At 41.6% G+C, this 16,333-nt stretch overlaps 1 protein-coding gene across 1 annotated transcript; it reads left to right on the top strand.

The window, feature by feature from the left end:
* Nucleotides 1-2,696: 2,696 nt before the first annotated feature.
* LOC128698513 (heat shock protein HSP 90-alpha) lies at nt 2,697-10,788 on the top strand. The gene is made up of 5 exons (XM_053790769.2): nt 2,697-2,837; nt 4,601-5,105; nt 5,576-5,730; nt 6,107-7,120; nt 9,857-10,788. The coding sequence occupies exons 2-5, from the start codon at nt 4,601-4,603 to the stop codon at nt 10,337-10,339; spliced, it is 2,157 nt and encodes a 718-aa protein (XP_053646744.1). The 5' UTR covers nt 2,697-2,837; the 3' UTR covers nt 10,340-10,788.
* The last annotated feature ends 5,545 nt before the right edge of the window (nt 10,789-16,333 follow it).

The following is a 16,333-nucleotide window of genomic DNA, read 5'->3' as shown; positions in this document are numbered from 1 at the left end:
CTGGTGAGGGGCTCTTGATCTAGGGAATTGGATCTGCTCCGGTTCCCAGAATTGAGCCTGAATACCTTCCATCCCCCCCCCCACATGCGCTGTATAATCCTACGGGTTTAGCGCTCCCCCATTATAATCTCGAGTCGAGAGAAAAAAAATCGCCTTTTCAATGGCGGTGCCTTTCCGTGTGCGAAGGGGCACTCGATCCAGGAGCTGGAACTTTCTTCCTTGACACTTGTTGGTTTAGTGCTTAGTTATGATCCTCTTCCTCGTATCGGCGCTCTTACCTCTATGCGTTTAGCGCTTCCCACTAATACTTGTTGAAAATCTCTTCACGCACCCCTGGTGGTACGCGTCCTTCACGCACCCCTGGTGGTACACGTCCTTCACGCACCCCTGGTGGTACACGTCCTTCACGCACCCCTGGTGGTACACGTCCTTCACGCACCCCTGGTGGTACACGTCCTTCACGCACCCCTGGTGGTACACGTCCTTCACGCACCCCTGGTGGTACACGTCCTTCACGCACCCCTGGTGGTACACGTCCTTCACGCACCCCAGCAATAACAGCCTAGTTGATCAGGCCCTGATCCACCGGGGGGCCTGGTCGTGGGCCGCGGGGGCTTTGATCCCCGGAATAACCTCCAGGTAGACCCCTGGTGGTACACGTCCTTCACACACCCCAATTTGGAATTCCTGATCAACCAAGCTGTTGGTGCCAGCAGCACAGTCCAACTGACTGGGCAGGCGGTGCAAAATCCCCCCAATGAAAAGTAGGGGCGCCACTGATACACTAAGAAAACACCATAAGTGTCGGCCCAAGATTGTTCAACAGCCTCCTACCATGCATAAGGGGAATTGCCAATAGGCCCCTGGCGGCCTTTAAGTGGGAGTTATACGGATACTTAATTGGTGCCGGATCATCCGGACTGTGGTTCGTACGTTGGACTACGTGCGGCCAGCAGTAACAGCCTGGTTGATCAGGCCCTGATCCACTGAGAGGCCTGGTTGTGGACTGGGCCGCGAGGGCATTGATCCCTGGAATACTCCAGGCGCATGTCTGAGGTTCTTGCCGGTTCAAACCTCCCTTCCTCAAGGGAGGTTTTTTGATACCATTTAGGGGTTCTTGATCCAAGGAATTGGGCTATTTACCTTTTCTTGGATTGAACTTTATTTCCTCCCATCCCCAGGCGCTTAACCGCTATGGGTTAAGCGATTCTCCATAAATAATGATTCTTGGCAAGAACATTCCACCGAACGAATTTGCTGGGACCTACTCACTTCTGCAACATTGCAAGCTCCTGATGTGTTGATTGCAACACGAAAGGCCTAGAACTATCATTCAACTCCGGTGGTTGTTTTATATCTTATCTTTTGTTTACCTCGTTCGCGATATTTGCGTGCGCGCACACATACATACAGGAGCTAAGACTCGACCCCTGCAACCACAAATAGGTGAGTACACATAAAATGTGCCGAATAGGTAAAACTGGTCAATTAGCAAGAACTCTTAAAATTAAATCTTTTCTAAAATTTTCTATTATACGTTTGTCAATGTAAAAATTAATTTTTAGATAAATACACGTGGGTGGGTGTGAGTTGGACCTGATTAGCTTGTGCTACTAGGTCAGTTGTCGTGTTCCTTAAGTGAATGTGACCTGACCTGGCTAGGTTGGGGCATTGGCTTAAGCCAGTAGGAGACTTGGACCTGCCTTGCATGTTGACGGCAGTGAAGGGACTTGAGCTAGAGTTCGTCACGGCCACGCTAGCTGGAGATTCGTCTGTAAAAACTTGCATTTGTGGTCACAGAGGTGCCTGTGCTAACTTTCCTATGGTGTAGAAATATACCTAGTTGGATGAATCTTATTGTGGCTGGCTGGTCTAGTGGCTAACGCGACGGGCTGGAGTTTTGAGACTCTATGACCGCGGGTTCAATCCCGGCCGGGGGTATGGTTTATTTGCAATCGTGTCATTACGATTTCTTGAGACACACACACACGCACACGCACACACACACATATATATATATATACACACACACACACACACACACACGTGTGCGTGAGTATGTACGTTTCAGACTTCTAAGCGTACATATCTTCAAGGTGAAGGACTCTTGATCCAGGGAACTGAAGCTATCTCATTTCCCAAAGGTGCTGCATGACCCTTACGGATTTAACGCTCTAGAACTCCCTCCCACTCTTCCCCAATGAATAAAAGGACTAGCGGAAGTTTAACGTTGGCAACAGCGCCGCCGCCATTAAATCGTCACTTCCGGCAACGTTTCTTGACTCGTCTAGATGATTCTATGAAGTGTTCCCTCACTGCTGCCACTACTCAATAATCCACCCATTTCTTCATGGGGAATGTTACTTTAATTTAAATACATCATGAATTTTAACCCAGCTGGGTAAATGATTCTGATCGTGCCTCGCTTTACTGGTTATTTTATAACTTTGTTTTTTAATTTGATAGCAAAACTAATTTTGTTAAAGCAACGGTGGCAAGAGTGATCATGTCGTCTATGATTCTCAAACTCTTACTCCTCCACCTCGCCTCATTCCCTCATTACTAGCTTTCCCAAGCTAGGAATGATACTAGCAAAGCTAAGTACATCTAATAATATTCGAGTAGGAGCTGAGTTATCACGTGAGCCAGGCATTACTATATATTTCTGGAAGAGTCTTTGGCAGTACAATGGCGGGCATGTGGCTGAGGGGTATTTAAGGCAGGAGGTGGGGTGCCCCCTCACTCAAACCGGTTGCCACGGCTACAACAGCACCTGCTGCTGCTACTCTCCGCATCTCCTGAGTGTCATTAATTACTGAAATACACACACACACAAGGTGAGTATCAGTGAAGGATTTTAATGTTATAATGTGTGGTGTCGCAGAATGAAATTGTGTGACATTACGGTCCGACTTGGACCATTAATAGGCGCGTGCATGTTTATTTTTCCTCTAGACTTCACCTAACGAAAGCAGACAAAGCAAATGCGACATTAATTATGGACAAGGTAGATTACACGTGTTTAATGGTCCAAGTCGGACTGTAACGTCGTCACAAGTTCCATTCTATGTGCGGGTTATTTGTGTATTGTTCCAGTCACGGTATTGTGACTTTTCATTCGCTCGGTGTGATGTCGCTTTACTGACGAGCCTGGTTCATGGCCGGGCTCCGAGAGTAGTAAGACTCGAAACTCCTCAAAGGTACTACAAAGTGCCTAGTGGCACATCCCTATACAATGCTTACTCGAAATGTGTGGACTGAAAATCATTATTTAGTCTACCAAGGACGTAACTATTGAACACTATAATCATCATAATTTAACCGTAAATTGCGAGTGTTTAAACAAGGAAACGTAAATACGTGGTACAAGTATATAGATGGAAGATAATAATAGTTGTATAGAATAAAGTGTATTCATTATTTTAGTGTTATATGTCAATAAATATGATCTAATTTCAATTTGAAGATGTTAACCGTTCAATAAATTGAAGTTTGATTTATTGTGTATGCAGCCCATACTCATGTTGGACGATAGTCGAAATAATAAAGGCATATAATGAGTACGGGGACTGGGCCCCAACTTTCTCTTAAGCAAGTTACACTTTCAATGAATTGTTTACAGGGGTGATGGGCACAGTTACACAATGAACATGAACATGACACTGATGACGAAAGGAAATGTTATGTTGAAAACTTATATTAGTTGGTGGATGCATTGATCCCTCCCCACGAGGTCTCCACGCTGGTCAGGCTATTTTGGGACCCCGGGTGGCGGCCCAGAGGAGGACCCTACCTAGACACCCAGCTGCTGCCCTCACACACACCCAGCTGCTGCCCTCACAGATACCCAGCTGCTGCCCTCACAGATACCCTGCTGCTGCCCTCACACACATCCAGCTGCTGCCCTCACAGACACCCAGCTGCTAGGTGACGGATGGAGGACGATTATTATTTTATTCGTCAGGAACAAGGGCAAGTGCTTCGTGACACTGGTCTTGTCATTTAGATGGCCCATTAAAATAGGAGGACGAATAGACAGGCTAGGTAAAACAATAGATAGAACAGATCAGGATGTGATGATTAGTACCACAACTTTTATTTTTTTTTAGATTTTTGTCCAGAGGCGAGTTTATTGGACAACACGGAATAAACATAATGCAGCAAAGACGATACACTGCAGCCCAAAGAACTGACACGTCACTGGCGATAACCACTCCATCCTTAACTTTTTCAATGAACAGGTAGCACTGCATATATGTCACCAGTTAAAGGCAGGAAATAATGACTTTCACACCTTCCGTCATTATTAGTTGATATTATTATTATTATATACTAAATCTGTGTAAAGAACAAAAAAGCACAATACCGTGACCGGAGCAATGAACAAATAACAAGGAGACTTGTAAATAGTCTAAGTCAGACCGAGACGTCACCACCACCTCTCTCCTATATGCGGGTTATTTACGTACTAATCGGTGTGATTAAGTATAAGTGTGATGACGGCTCGATTCTCCGTATACTAAACGATAGGCAGGGGAAGGGAGAGTATCCTAGTAGTACTTGCCCTGTTCTCACGTCCGTCATTCTTGTGCTTTCGCAGATGCCTGAAGAAACAATGGAAGAAGTGGAAACCTTTGCTTTCCAGGCGGAGATCGCCCAGTTGATGTCCCTTATCATCAACACTTTCTACAGTAACAAAGAAATCTTCCTTCGAGAACTCATCTCCAACTCTTCTGATGCTCTGGACAAGATTCGCTATGAATCGCTTACAGACCCCTCTAAATTGGACACCGGCAAGGACCTCACTATCAGGATCGAGCTGGACAAGAACGAGCGTACACTCACCATCATCGACACGGGGGTGGGCATGACCAAGGCTGACCTGGTCAACAACTTGGGTACCATCGCAAAGTCAGGCACCAAGGCTTTCATGGAGGCACTGCAGGCAGGCGCAGACATTTCTATGATTGGTCAATTTGGTGTTGGCTTCTACTCTGCCTATCTGGTGGCTGACAAGGTCGTAGTCACTTCTAAACACAACGACGATGAGCAGTACACCTGGGAGTCTGCTGCTGGTGGTTCCTTTACCATACGTCCTGACAAAAGTGAGTATAACATTCTACTCCCTTTTGTTCGCACATAAGAGAATATATGACTAATGGGATATTTGACGTTATACGCATTGTCCTATTAAGTCTCCAAGCTCAGGCTAACAGATTCCAACTCTGTGTATGTAACCCATTTTGCAAGATGGAAAATGAAAAAGAAACAGCTAATTTTTTTGTTCCCACTATGTAGCTATTACATAGAATAGAGTAGGTGCACACTCCTTCATATATTAAATTGCTTAAATATGTTCACACAAAGTATATTATCTCTCATTCCTGTCAGTGTACTGTTGTATCTTAATGACTAATGCTGGCTAAGATTTTAAAATTTACTTGATAGTTCCCAGGTGTTAATCTACTTCATACAGGCACTTAATATACGAAAGATATGTATATAACTTCGTTGTGTATTCCCAAAGCTTTGTGTGTTTTCGTCTGTGTTTATAACAATGCTATGTGTACTCCAGGTTTTCCTCTGGCTCGAGGGACGAAGATCACACTCTACCTGAAGGAGGATCAGGCTGAGTACGTAGAGGAGCGACGCATCAAGGAGGTGGTCAAAAAGCATTCTCAGTTTATTGGTTACCCCATCAAGCTGCTGGTGGAGAAGGAACGGGAGAAGGTAAGGCACTACACACCATACTACAGTTCACTAGATTTCCCCCATTTAGTTTTATGAGTTTACAGTTTTCCTTTTCTCAGTATTCTCACTCCAAATTTACTAAAATCATTTATAACACTTCAAAGACATGTCTTCCCCATAATGCAAAGAGGTAGAAAAGTTGTCAAGATCACTGAAGAAATGTAGAAAAATATCAAACAAATCAGTCATGGATTGTCTCCAAACACGACCTTGATTTTGGATAGGCCATGACCGGATGAAACTTCATCAAATATATACCGCTTCCCTTATTGTATTTCTTTGTATAACTTGGTTTAAGTAATTTACCCCTTAATGCCACGTTATTAACGTTTATTTTCAATCTTCACTAATTCAGCAAATCCCTGATGATGATGAAGAGGAGAAGGATGAAGAGGTGCCCAAGACAGATGACATGCCAAAGGTGGAGGACGTGGGTGCAGATGACGAGGCCGATAAAAGCACCGTAAAAGCCAAAAAAATGAAGACAGTGAAGGAGAAGTACATGGAGGATGAGGAACTCAATAAGACCAAGCCACTGTGGACTCGCAACCCAGATGACATATCACAGGAGGAATACGGAGAGTTTTACAGATCACTTACCAACGACTGGGAAGATCACTTAGCAATTAAACACTTCAGTGTTGAAGGCCAGCTGGAGTTCCGTGCGCTTCTCTTTGTTCCCCGCCGGGCACCTTTTGATCTTTTTGAGAACCGAAAACAGAAAAACAAGATCAAGTTGTACGTGCGACGTGTATTTATCATGGACAATTGTGAGGAGCTCATCCCTGAATACCTCAACTTCATCACTGGAGTTGTCGACTCTGAAGATCTTCCTCTGAACATTTCTCGTGAGATGCTTCAGCAGAACAAGATCCTGAAGGTAATCCGCAAGAACTTGGTGAAGAAGGCCATGGAACTCTTTGAGGAGCTCATGGAAGATAAAGACTCATTCAAGAAGTTCTACGAGAATTTCTCCAAAAACATCAAGCTAGGCATTCACGAGGACTCCACCAACCGCAAGAAACTGGCAGAGTTTTTGCGATTCTACACTTCAGCATCAGGTGATGAGATGAGCAGCCTGAAGGACTACGTCTCCCGCATGAAGGAGAATCAGAAGCAGATCTACTACATCACTGGCGAGAGTCGCGATGCTGTTGCTAACTCTGCCTTCGTCGAGAGGGTGAAGAAGCGAGGCTTTGAAATAATCTACATGATTGACCCCATCGACGAGTACTGCATCCAGCAACTGAAGGAATACGACGGCAAGCAGCTCGTGTCCGTCACCAAGGAAGGTCTAGAGCTTCCGGACGACGAGGAGGAGAAGAAGAAATTAGAGGAACAGAAGCAGAAATTGGAAAATCTATGCAAGGTGAGAGATTATGCATTACACGTAAAATAGTAAAATACTTTTATCTCACATTTAATCTAGAGGAGCAGATTCTGTGATGACTAAATTCTTTGACCTATAAATTAAGCAAGATAATGTTAACGAGATTCATGTCATCATTGCAATCACATTAAAATTATATTAATCACTTTCCACAGTCACAATGCGCACTAATTTTTTAAATATATAGGTGGAAAGAGGAGTGACTGGTGGAATGATGAAGTAAAGGGTGTGATAAAAGAGAAAAAGTTAGCTTATGAGAGGTTTTTACAAAGCAGAAGTGTTATAAGATAAGCAGAGTATATGGAGAGTAAAAGAAAGGTGAAGAGAGTGGTGAGAGAGTGCAAAAGGAGAGCAGATGATAGAGTGGGAGAGGCACTGTCAAGAAATTTTAATGAAAATAAGAAAAATTTTTGGAGCGAGTTAAACAAGTTAAGAAAGCCTAGGGAAAGTATGGATTTGTCAGTTAAAAACAGAGTAGGGGAGTTAGTAGATGGGGAGATGGAGGTATTAGGTAGATGGCGAGAATATTTTGAGGAACTTTTAAATGTTGAGGAAGAAAGGGAGGTGGTAATTTCATGCACTGGTCAGGGAGGTATACCATCTTTTAGGAGTGAAGAAGAGCAGAATGTAAGTGTGGTGGAGGTACGTGAGGCATTACGTAGAATGAAAGGGGGTAAAGCAGCTGGAACTGATGGGATCATGACAGAAATGTTAAACGCAGGGGGGGATATAGTGTTGGAGTGGTTGGTACTTTTGTTTAATAAATGTATGAAAGAGGGGAAGGTACCTAGGGATTGGCGGAGAGCATGTATAGTCCCTTTATATAAAGGGAAAGGGGACAAAAGAGATTGTAAAAATTATAGAGGAATAAGTTTAATAAATGTATGAAAGAGGGGAAGGTACCTAGGGATTGGCGGAGAGGATGTATAGTCCCTTTATATAAAGGGAAAGGGGACAAAAGAGATTGTAAAAATTATAGAGGAATAAGTTTATTGAGTATACCAGGAAAATTGTACGGTAGGGTTATAATTGACAGAATTAGAGGTAAGACAGAATGTAGGATTGTGGATGAGCAAGGAGGTTTCAGAGTGGGTAGGGGATGTGTAGATCAAGTGTTTACATTGAAGCATATATGGGAACAGTATTTAGATAAAGGTAGGGAAGTTTTTATTGAATTTATGGATTTAGAAAAGGCATATGATAGAGTGGATAGGGGAGCAATGTGGCAGATGTTGCAAGTATATGGAATAAGTGGTAAGTTACTAAATGCTGTAAAGAGTTTTTATGAGTATAGTGAGGCTCATGTTTGGGTGTGTAGAAGAGAGGGAGACTACTTCCCGGTAAAAGTAGGTCTTAGACAGGGATGTGTAATGTCACCATGGTTGTTTAATATATTTATAGATGGGGTTGTAAAAGAAGTAAATGCTAGGGTGTTCGGGAGAGGGGTGGGATTAAATTATGGGGAATCAAATTCAAAATGGGAATTAACACAGTTACTTTTTGCTGATGATACTGTGCTTATGGGAGATTCTAAAGAAAAATTGCAAAGGTTAGTGGATGAGTTTGGGAATGTGTAAAGGTAGAAAGTTGAAAGTGAACATAGAAAAGAGTAAGGTGATGAGGGTATCAAATGATTTAGATAAAGAAAAATTGGATATCAAATTGGGGAGGAGGAGTATGGAAGAAGTGAATGTTTTCAGATATTTGGGAGTTGACGTGTCGGCGGATGGATTTATGAAGGATGAGGTTAATCATAGAATTGATGAGGGAAAAAAAGTGAGTGGTGCATTGAGGTATATGTGGAGTCAAAAAACGTTATCTATGGAGGCAAAGAAGGGAATGTATGAAAGTATAGTAGTACCAACACTCTTATATGGGTGTGAAGCTTGGGTGGTAAATGCAGCAGCGAGGAGACGGTTGGAGGCAGTGGAGATGTCCTGTCTAAGGGCAATGTGTGGTGTAAATATTATGCAGAAAATTCGGAGTGTGGAAATTAGGAAAAGGTGTGGAGTTAATAAAAGCATTAGTCAGAGGGCAGAAGAGGGGTTGTTGAGGTGGTTTGGTCATTTAGAGAGAATGGATCAAAGTAGAATGACATAGAAAGCATATAAATCTATAGGGGAAGGAAGGCGAGGTAGGGGTCGTCCTCGAAAGGGTTAGATAGAGGGGGTAAAGGAGTTTTGTGGGCAAGGGGCTTGGACTTCCAGCAAGTGTGCGTGAGCGTGTTAGGAGTGAATGGAGACGAATGGTACTTGGGACCTGACGATCTGTTAGAGTGTGAGCAGGGTAATATTTAGTGAAGGGATTCAGGGAAACCGGTTATTTTCATATAGTCGGACTTGAGTCCTGGAAATGGGAAGTACAATGCCTGCACTTTAAAGGAGGGGTTTGGGATATTGGCAGTTTGGAGGGATATGTTGTGTATCTTTATACGTATATGCTTCTAAACTGTTGCATTCTGAGCACCTCTGCAAAAACAGTGATTATGTGTGAGTGTGGTGATAGTGTTGAATGATGAAAGCATTTTCTTTTTGGGGATTTTCTTTCTTTTTTGGGTCACCCTGCCTCGGTGGGAGACGGCCGACTTGTTGAATATATATATATATATATATATATATATATATATATATATATATATATAGTACATATATAAAGGTTTCTCACTGAGTATTACATTACTTCGTTAGTGTATCTGAGACTCATTGTGTTCCACAGGTGATAAAGGACATCCTAGACAAACGGGTAGAAAAGGTGGTTGTGAGCAACCGTCTTGTGACTTCTCCCTGCTGCATAGTGACTTCACAGTATGGGTGGACAGCCAACATGGAACGAATCATGAAAGCCCAGGCCTTGAGAGATACTTCTACCATGGGCTACATGGCTGCCAAGAAGCACCTAGAGATCAACCCAGACCACAGTATTATAGAAACCCTCAGACAGAGGGCTGATGCAGACAAAAATGACAAATCTGTTAAGGATCTAGTTATGCTTCTTTTCGAGACGTCCCTTCTGGCTTCTGGATTCAACCTGGAGGACCCGGGAGTGCACGCCGCCAGGATCTACAGGATGATTAATTTAGGATTGGGTATCGAGGACGATGACACCCTCAACATTCCTGAGGACACTAACCCACTCGATGACATGCCTCCTCTGGAGGGCGACGAGGAGGATGCTTCACGAATGGAGGAGGTGGACTAGTCGTGCCATCCCAGCGCTCCACATCAATCATCTTCCATTGCTTCATCCACTCAATCATTCCTCGGGATATTTATGTTATATTTTTATCACTCTTCGCTACTTGAAGCCATACATCATTTTATGTATACCAGCTTCACACTCGCATGGCGGGTGTCGATCATATTGTGCAGTGAAAAATTATTTGTTCAGAAAAAAGTAAGTACGCGTTAAAACGTATATGTATATGTATAATTTATGATATAGATAATCTGAATTTATTTGATACACAATACATTAATATCAGTTGGTAAAAATACTTAGAGCGTGCACAATATGTAGATAAGTATATGTATTCATAATGTGTTGTGTGAGAAGCAGCAACAACAGCAGCCACAGCTGTTGTTGCTAATACTCCATCATCACCTCCACCGCCCTTACCATAGCTTTTATAAATAAAATTTTTAATTGGAGTTGTACGTGTTTCCTGAGCCACCAACCAACCAGGGAATACAATAGTTTATATATATATATATATATATATATATATATATATATATATATATATATATATATATATATATATATATATATATATTTTTTTTTTTTTTTTTTTTTTTTTTTTCAACAAGTCGGACGTCTCCCACCGAGGCAGGGTGACCCAAAAAAGAAAGAAAATCCCCAAAAAGAAAATACTTTCATCATCATTCAACACTTTCACCACACTCGCACATTATCACTGTTTTTGCAGAGGTGCTCAGAATACAACAGTCTAGAAGCATAAACATATAAAGATACACAACATATCCCTCCAAACTGCCAATATCCCAAACCCCTCCTTTAAAGTGCAGGCATTGTACTTCCCATTTCCAGGACTCAAGTCCGACTATATGAAAATAACCGGTTTCCCTGAATCCCTTCACTAAATATTACCCTGCTCACACTCCAACAGATCGTCAGGTCCCAAGTACCATTCGTCTCCATTCACTCCTATCTAACACGCTCACGCACGCTTGCTGGAAGTCCAAGCCCCTTACCCACAAAACCTCCTTTACCCCCTCTCTCCAACCCTTTCGAGGACGACCCCTACCCCGCCTTCCTTCCCCTATAGATTTATATGCTTTCCATGTCATTCTACTGTGATCCATTCTCTCTAAATGACCAAACCACCTCAACAACCCCTCTTCTGCCCTCTGACTAATACTTTTATTAACTCCACACCTTCTCCTAATTTCCACACTCCGAATTTTCTGCATAATATTTACACCACACATTGCCCTTAAACAGGACATCTCCGCTGCCTCCAACCGTCTCCTCGCTGCTGCATTTACCACCCAAGCTTCACACCCATATAAGAGTGTTGGTACTACTATACTTTCATACATTCCCTTCTTTGCCTCCATAGATAACGTTTTTTGACTCCACATATACCTCAACGCACCACTCACCTTTTTTCCCTCATCAATTCTATGATTAACCTCATCCTTCATAAATCCATCCGCCGACACGTCAACTCCCAAGTATCTGAAAACATTCACTTCTTCCATACTCCTCCTCCCCAATTTGATATCCAATTTTTCTTTATCTAAATCATTTGACACCCTCATCACCTTACTCTTTTCTATGTTCACTTTCAACTTTCTACCTTTACACACATTCCCAAACTCATCCACTAACCTTTGCAATTTTTCTTTAGAATCTCCCATAAGCACAGTATCATCAGCAAAAAGTAACTGTGTCAATTCCCATTTTGAATTTGATTCCCCATAATTTAATCCCACCCCTCTCCCAAACACCCTAGCATTTACTTCCTTTACAACCCCATCTATAAATATATTAAACAACCATGGTGACATTACACATCCCTGTCTAAGACCTACTTTTACCGGGAAGTAGTCTCCCTCTCTTCTACACACCCTAACCTGAGCCTCACTATCCTCATAAAAACTCTTTACAGCATTTAATAACTTACCACCTATTCCATATACTTGCAACATCTGCCACATTGCTCCTCTATCCACTCTATCATATGCCTTTTCTAAATCCATAAATGCAATAAAAACTTCCCTATCTTTATCTAAATACTGTTCACATATATGCTTCAATGTAAACACCTGATCTACACATCCCCTACCCACTCTAAAACCTCCTTGCTCATCCGCAATCCTACATTCTGTCTTACCTCTAATTCTTTCAATTATAACCCTACCGTACACTTTTCCTGGTATACTCAGTAAGCTTATTCCTCTATAATTTTTACAGTCTCTTTTGTCCCCTTTCCCTTTATATAAAGGGACTATACATGCTCTCTGCCAATCCCTAGGTACCTTCCCCTCTTTCATACATTTATTAAACAAAAGTACCAACCACTCCAACACTATATCCCCCCCTGCTTTTAACATTTCTGTCATGATCCCATCAGTTCCAGCTGCTTTACCCCCTTTCATTTTACGTAATGCCTCACGTACCTCCCCCACACTTACATTCTGCTCTTCTTCACTCCTAAAAGATGGTATACCTCCCTGACCAGTGCATGAAATTACTGCCTCTGTTTCTTCCTTAACATTTAAAAGTTCCTCAAAATATTCTCGCCATCTACCCAATACCTCCATCTCCCCATCTACTAACTCCCCTACTCTGTTTTTAACTGACAAATCCATATTTTCCCTAGGCTTTCTTAACTTGTTTAACTCACTCCAAAATTTTTTCTTATTTTCATTAAAATTTCTTGACAGTGCCTCTCCCACTCTATCATCTGCTCTCCTTTTGCACTCTCTCACCACTCTCTTTACCTTTCTTTTACTCTCCATATACTCTGCTCTTCTTATAACACTTCTGCTTTGTAAAAACCTCTCATAAGCTACCTTTTTCTCTTTTATCACACCCTTTACTTCATCATTCCACCAATCACTCCTCTTTCCTCCTGCCCCCACCCTCCTATAACCACAAACTTCTGCCCCACATTCTAATACTGCATTTTTAAAACTATTCCAACCCTCTTCAACCCCCCCACTACTCATCTTTGCACTAGCCCACCTTTCTGCCAATAGTCGCTTATATCTCACCCGAACTTCCTCCTCCCTTAGTTTATACACTTTCACTTCCCTCTTACTTGTTGTTGCCACCTTCCTCTTTTCCCATCTACCTCTTACTCTAACTGTAGCTACAACTAAATAATGATCCGATATATCAGTTGCCCCTCTATAAACATGTACATCCTGGAGCCTACCCATCAACCTTTTATCCACCAATACATAATCTAATAAACTACTTTCATTACGTGCTACATCATACCTTGTATATTTATTTATCCTCTTTTTCATAAAATATGTATTACTTATTACCAAATTTCTTTCTACACATAGCTCAATTAAAGGCTCCCCATTTACATTTACCCCTGGCACCCCAAATTTACCTACTACTCCCTCCATAACATTTTTACCCACTTTAGCATTAAAATCCCCAACCACCATTACTCTCACACTTGATTCAAAACTCCCCACGCATTCACTCAACATTTCCCAAAATCTCTCTCTCTCCTCTACACTTCTCTCTTCTCCAGGTGCATACACGCTTATTATAACCCACTTTTCACATCCAATCTTTATTTTACTCCACATAATCCTTGAATTAATACATTTATAGTCCCTCTTTTCCTGCCATAGCTTATCCTTCAACATTATTGCTACTCCTTCTTTAGCTCTAACTCTATTTGAAACCCCTGACCTAATCCCATTTATTCCTCTCCACTGAAACTCTCCCACCCCCTTCAGCTTTGTTTCACTTAAAGCCAGGACATCCAGCTTCTTCTCATTCATAACATCCACAATCATCTCTTTCTTATCATCTGCACAACATCCACGCACATTCAGACTTCCCACTTTGACAATTTTCTTCTTCTTATTCTTTTTAGTAATCTTTACAGGAAAAGGGGTTACTAGCCCATTGTTCCCGGCATTTTAGTTGACTTTTACAACACGCATGGCTTACGGAGGAAAGATTCTTATTCCACTTCCCCATGGATATAAAAGGAAAATTAATAAGACCAAGAACTATTAAGATAAAATCAAAGAAAACTCAGATGAGTGTGTATAAATAAATGTGTACATGTATGTGTAGTGTGACCTAAGTGTAAGTAGAAGTAGCAAGACATGCCTGTAATCTTGCATATTTATGAGACAGACAAAAGACATCAGCAATCCTACCATCATGTAAAACAATCACAGGCTTCGTTTTACACTCACTTGGCAGGATGGTAGTACCTCCCTGGGTGGTTGCTGTCTACCAACCTACTATATATATATATATATATATATATATATATATATATATATATATATATATATATATATATATATATATATATATATATATATATATATATATATATTATAAACTGCGTCTTGTTTGTTATCGTGCTAATAAATAAGTAAGTTTATTTAGACACAGGTACACATACCTGGAGGTTACCTGGAGGTTATTCCGGGGATCAACGCCCCCGCGGCCCGGTCCACGACCAGGCCTTGTACATAAGTACAATTATCATACATAGTGTAAATTACCTAGGATAACCCAAAAAGTCAAAATTAACAACAGCGTTTCTTGCAGAAATATAGCTAATTCAGAAAGCACTAATCTTTAAATTTATAGAGTATATTCAATGAGGTGTATTTCTCTACGTATGCTAAAAGTTTAATCCCCATTTTAGTGATTATTCTTGTCTATGGTGAAAAGGCCACGTTTAGCCTTAATGACCATCGTGTAGTAAACAGGATTGAAACTCCATTAAGCAATCAGTCTTCAGTTCATTCGGAGTAAGAACAATTCTGCAACGACAAAGGACTCTTGATCCAAGTAACTGGAGTCGCCGTCTCTCTCTCCTTGGATCACACTTGATTATCCCCCATTCCCAGTACAATGAAACCCCTCAAATATCCATTCAATAACATTACAAATAATCTTAGGTAAAAATTAAGAAGATGGCATTAGCACACAAACACTGCAGATATTAAGAAATAAAGCCCAAAAATAATAGAGCCTTACGCATATTTAGTTTAGTTACCCATAAATACATGCAACGCTTTCTTTGGCTTCCATCCATATAAGAAAACTTTGAGAAGCCATGATATTTTAGGCATAATTTTAACTAAAAGAATTCACAGTTTAGTTTAAAAAGCAATTCGGGATTGACCTAAGATATTTGACCGACTACTGATAGGCTTTTAACAATAAAAATAAGTCACATGTGAGTCACACAATCCCACTTACCAACCTGTATAAGACGAAAATAAACAATGTTTGCGTGTAAGTAGATGGTTCACGCCATAATACCTGTCTGAAACTCAATTTGTAATGATACCTTGTTGGACAGTGGTATACCTGGTTTGCAGCAGTACTTGACGATTCCTTGGGATGCGACTGACAACGATCGATTAACGCCCAGTGGTAGTAAGTTTGGCTGACAACTGAAAGAACCTGGGGTCGAACCCTTAACGAGACGTCAGGTATGGGCAAGTCTCCTAACATCTGATGCCCGTTACCTAGCAGCAACTAGATACTCGGAAATTAATCGACTTTGTTGGTTCTTGAGTTTAACGAAGCTGAGTTCTTTTATTTTTTTACACATCAATTTAATAGGCTAAGAGCTGTTATCCTACCTCAACTCATTTCAAAACCCGGCCCTATCTAAGGTATAATACCACCCTCTTGGGATGCCAACCACAACAGTCGACTAACACCCAGGTAATTACTTATAGTTAGGTGAACAGGGACAGCAGGTGTAAAGAAACATGCCCCGTGGCCTGGTGGCAAAAGCTCTCGCTTCACACGGCGAGGGTCCGGGTTCGATTCCCGGCGAAGGGGTGGAAACATCGGACGTGTTTCCTTATACCGATTGTCTATGTTCCCCATCAGTAAAATGGGTACCTGGGTGTTAGTTGACTGGTGTGGGTCGCATCCTGGAACAAAAACTGACCTAATTTGCCCGAAATGCTCTGCATAAGAAGGGGCTTTCTATAT

This window comes from Cherax quadricarinatus, chromosome 88, assembly GCF_038502225.1.
Source record: "Cherax quadricarinatus isolate ZL_2023a chromosome 88, ASM3850222v1, whole genome shotgun sequence".
Lineage (NCBI taxonomy): Eukaryota > Metazoa > Arthropoda > Malacostraca > Decapoda > Parastacidae > Cherax > Cherax quadricarinatus.
Note: the sequence above shows the minus strand (reverse complement) of the source record. Positions and strands in the feature narration are given on the sequence as shown.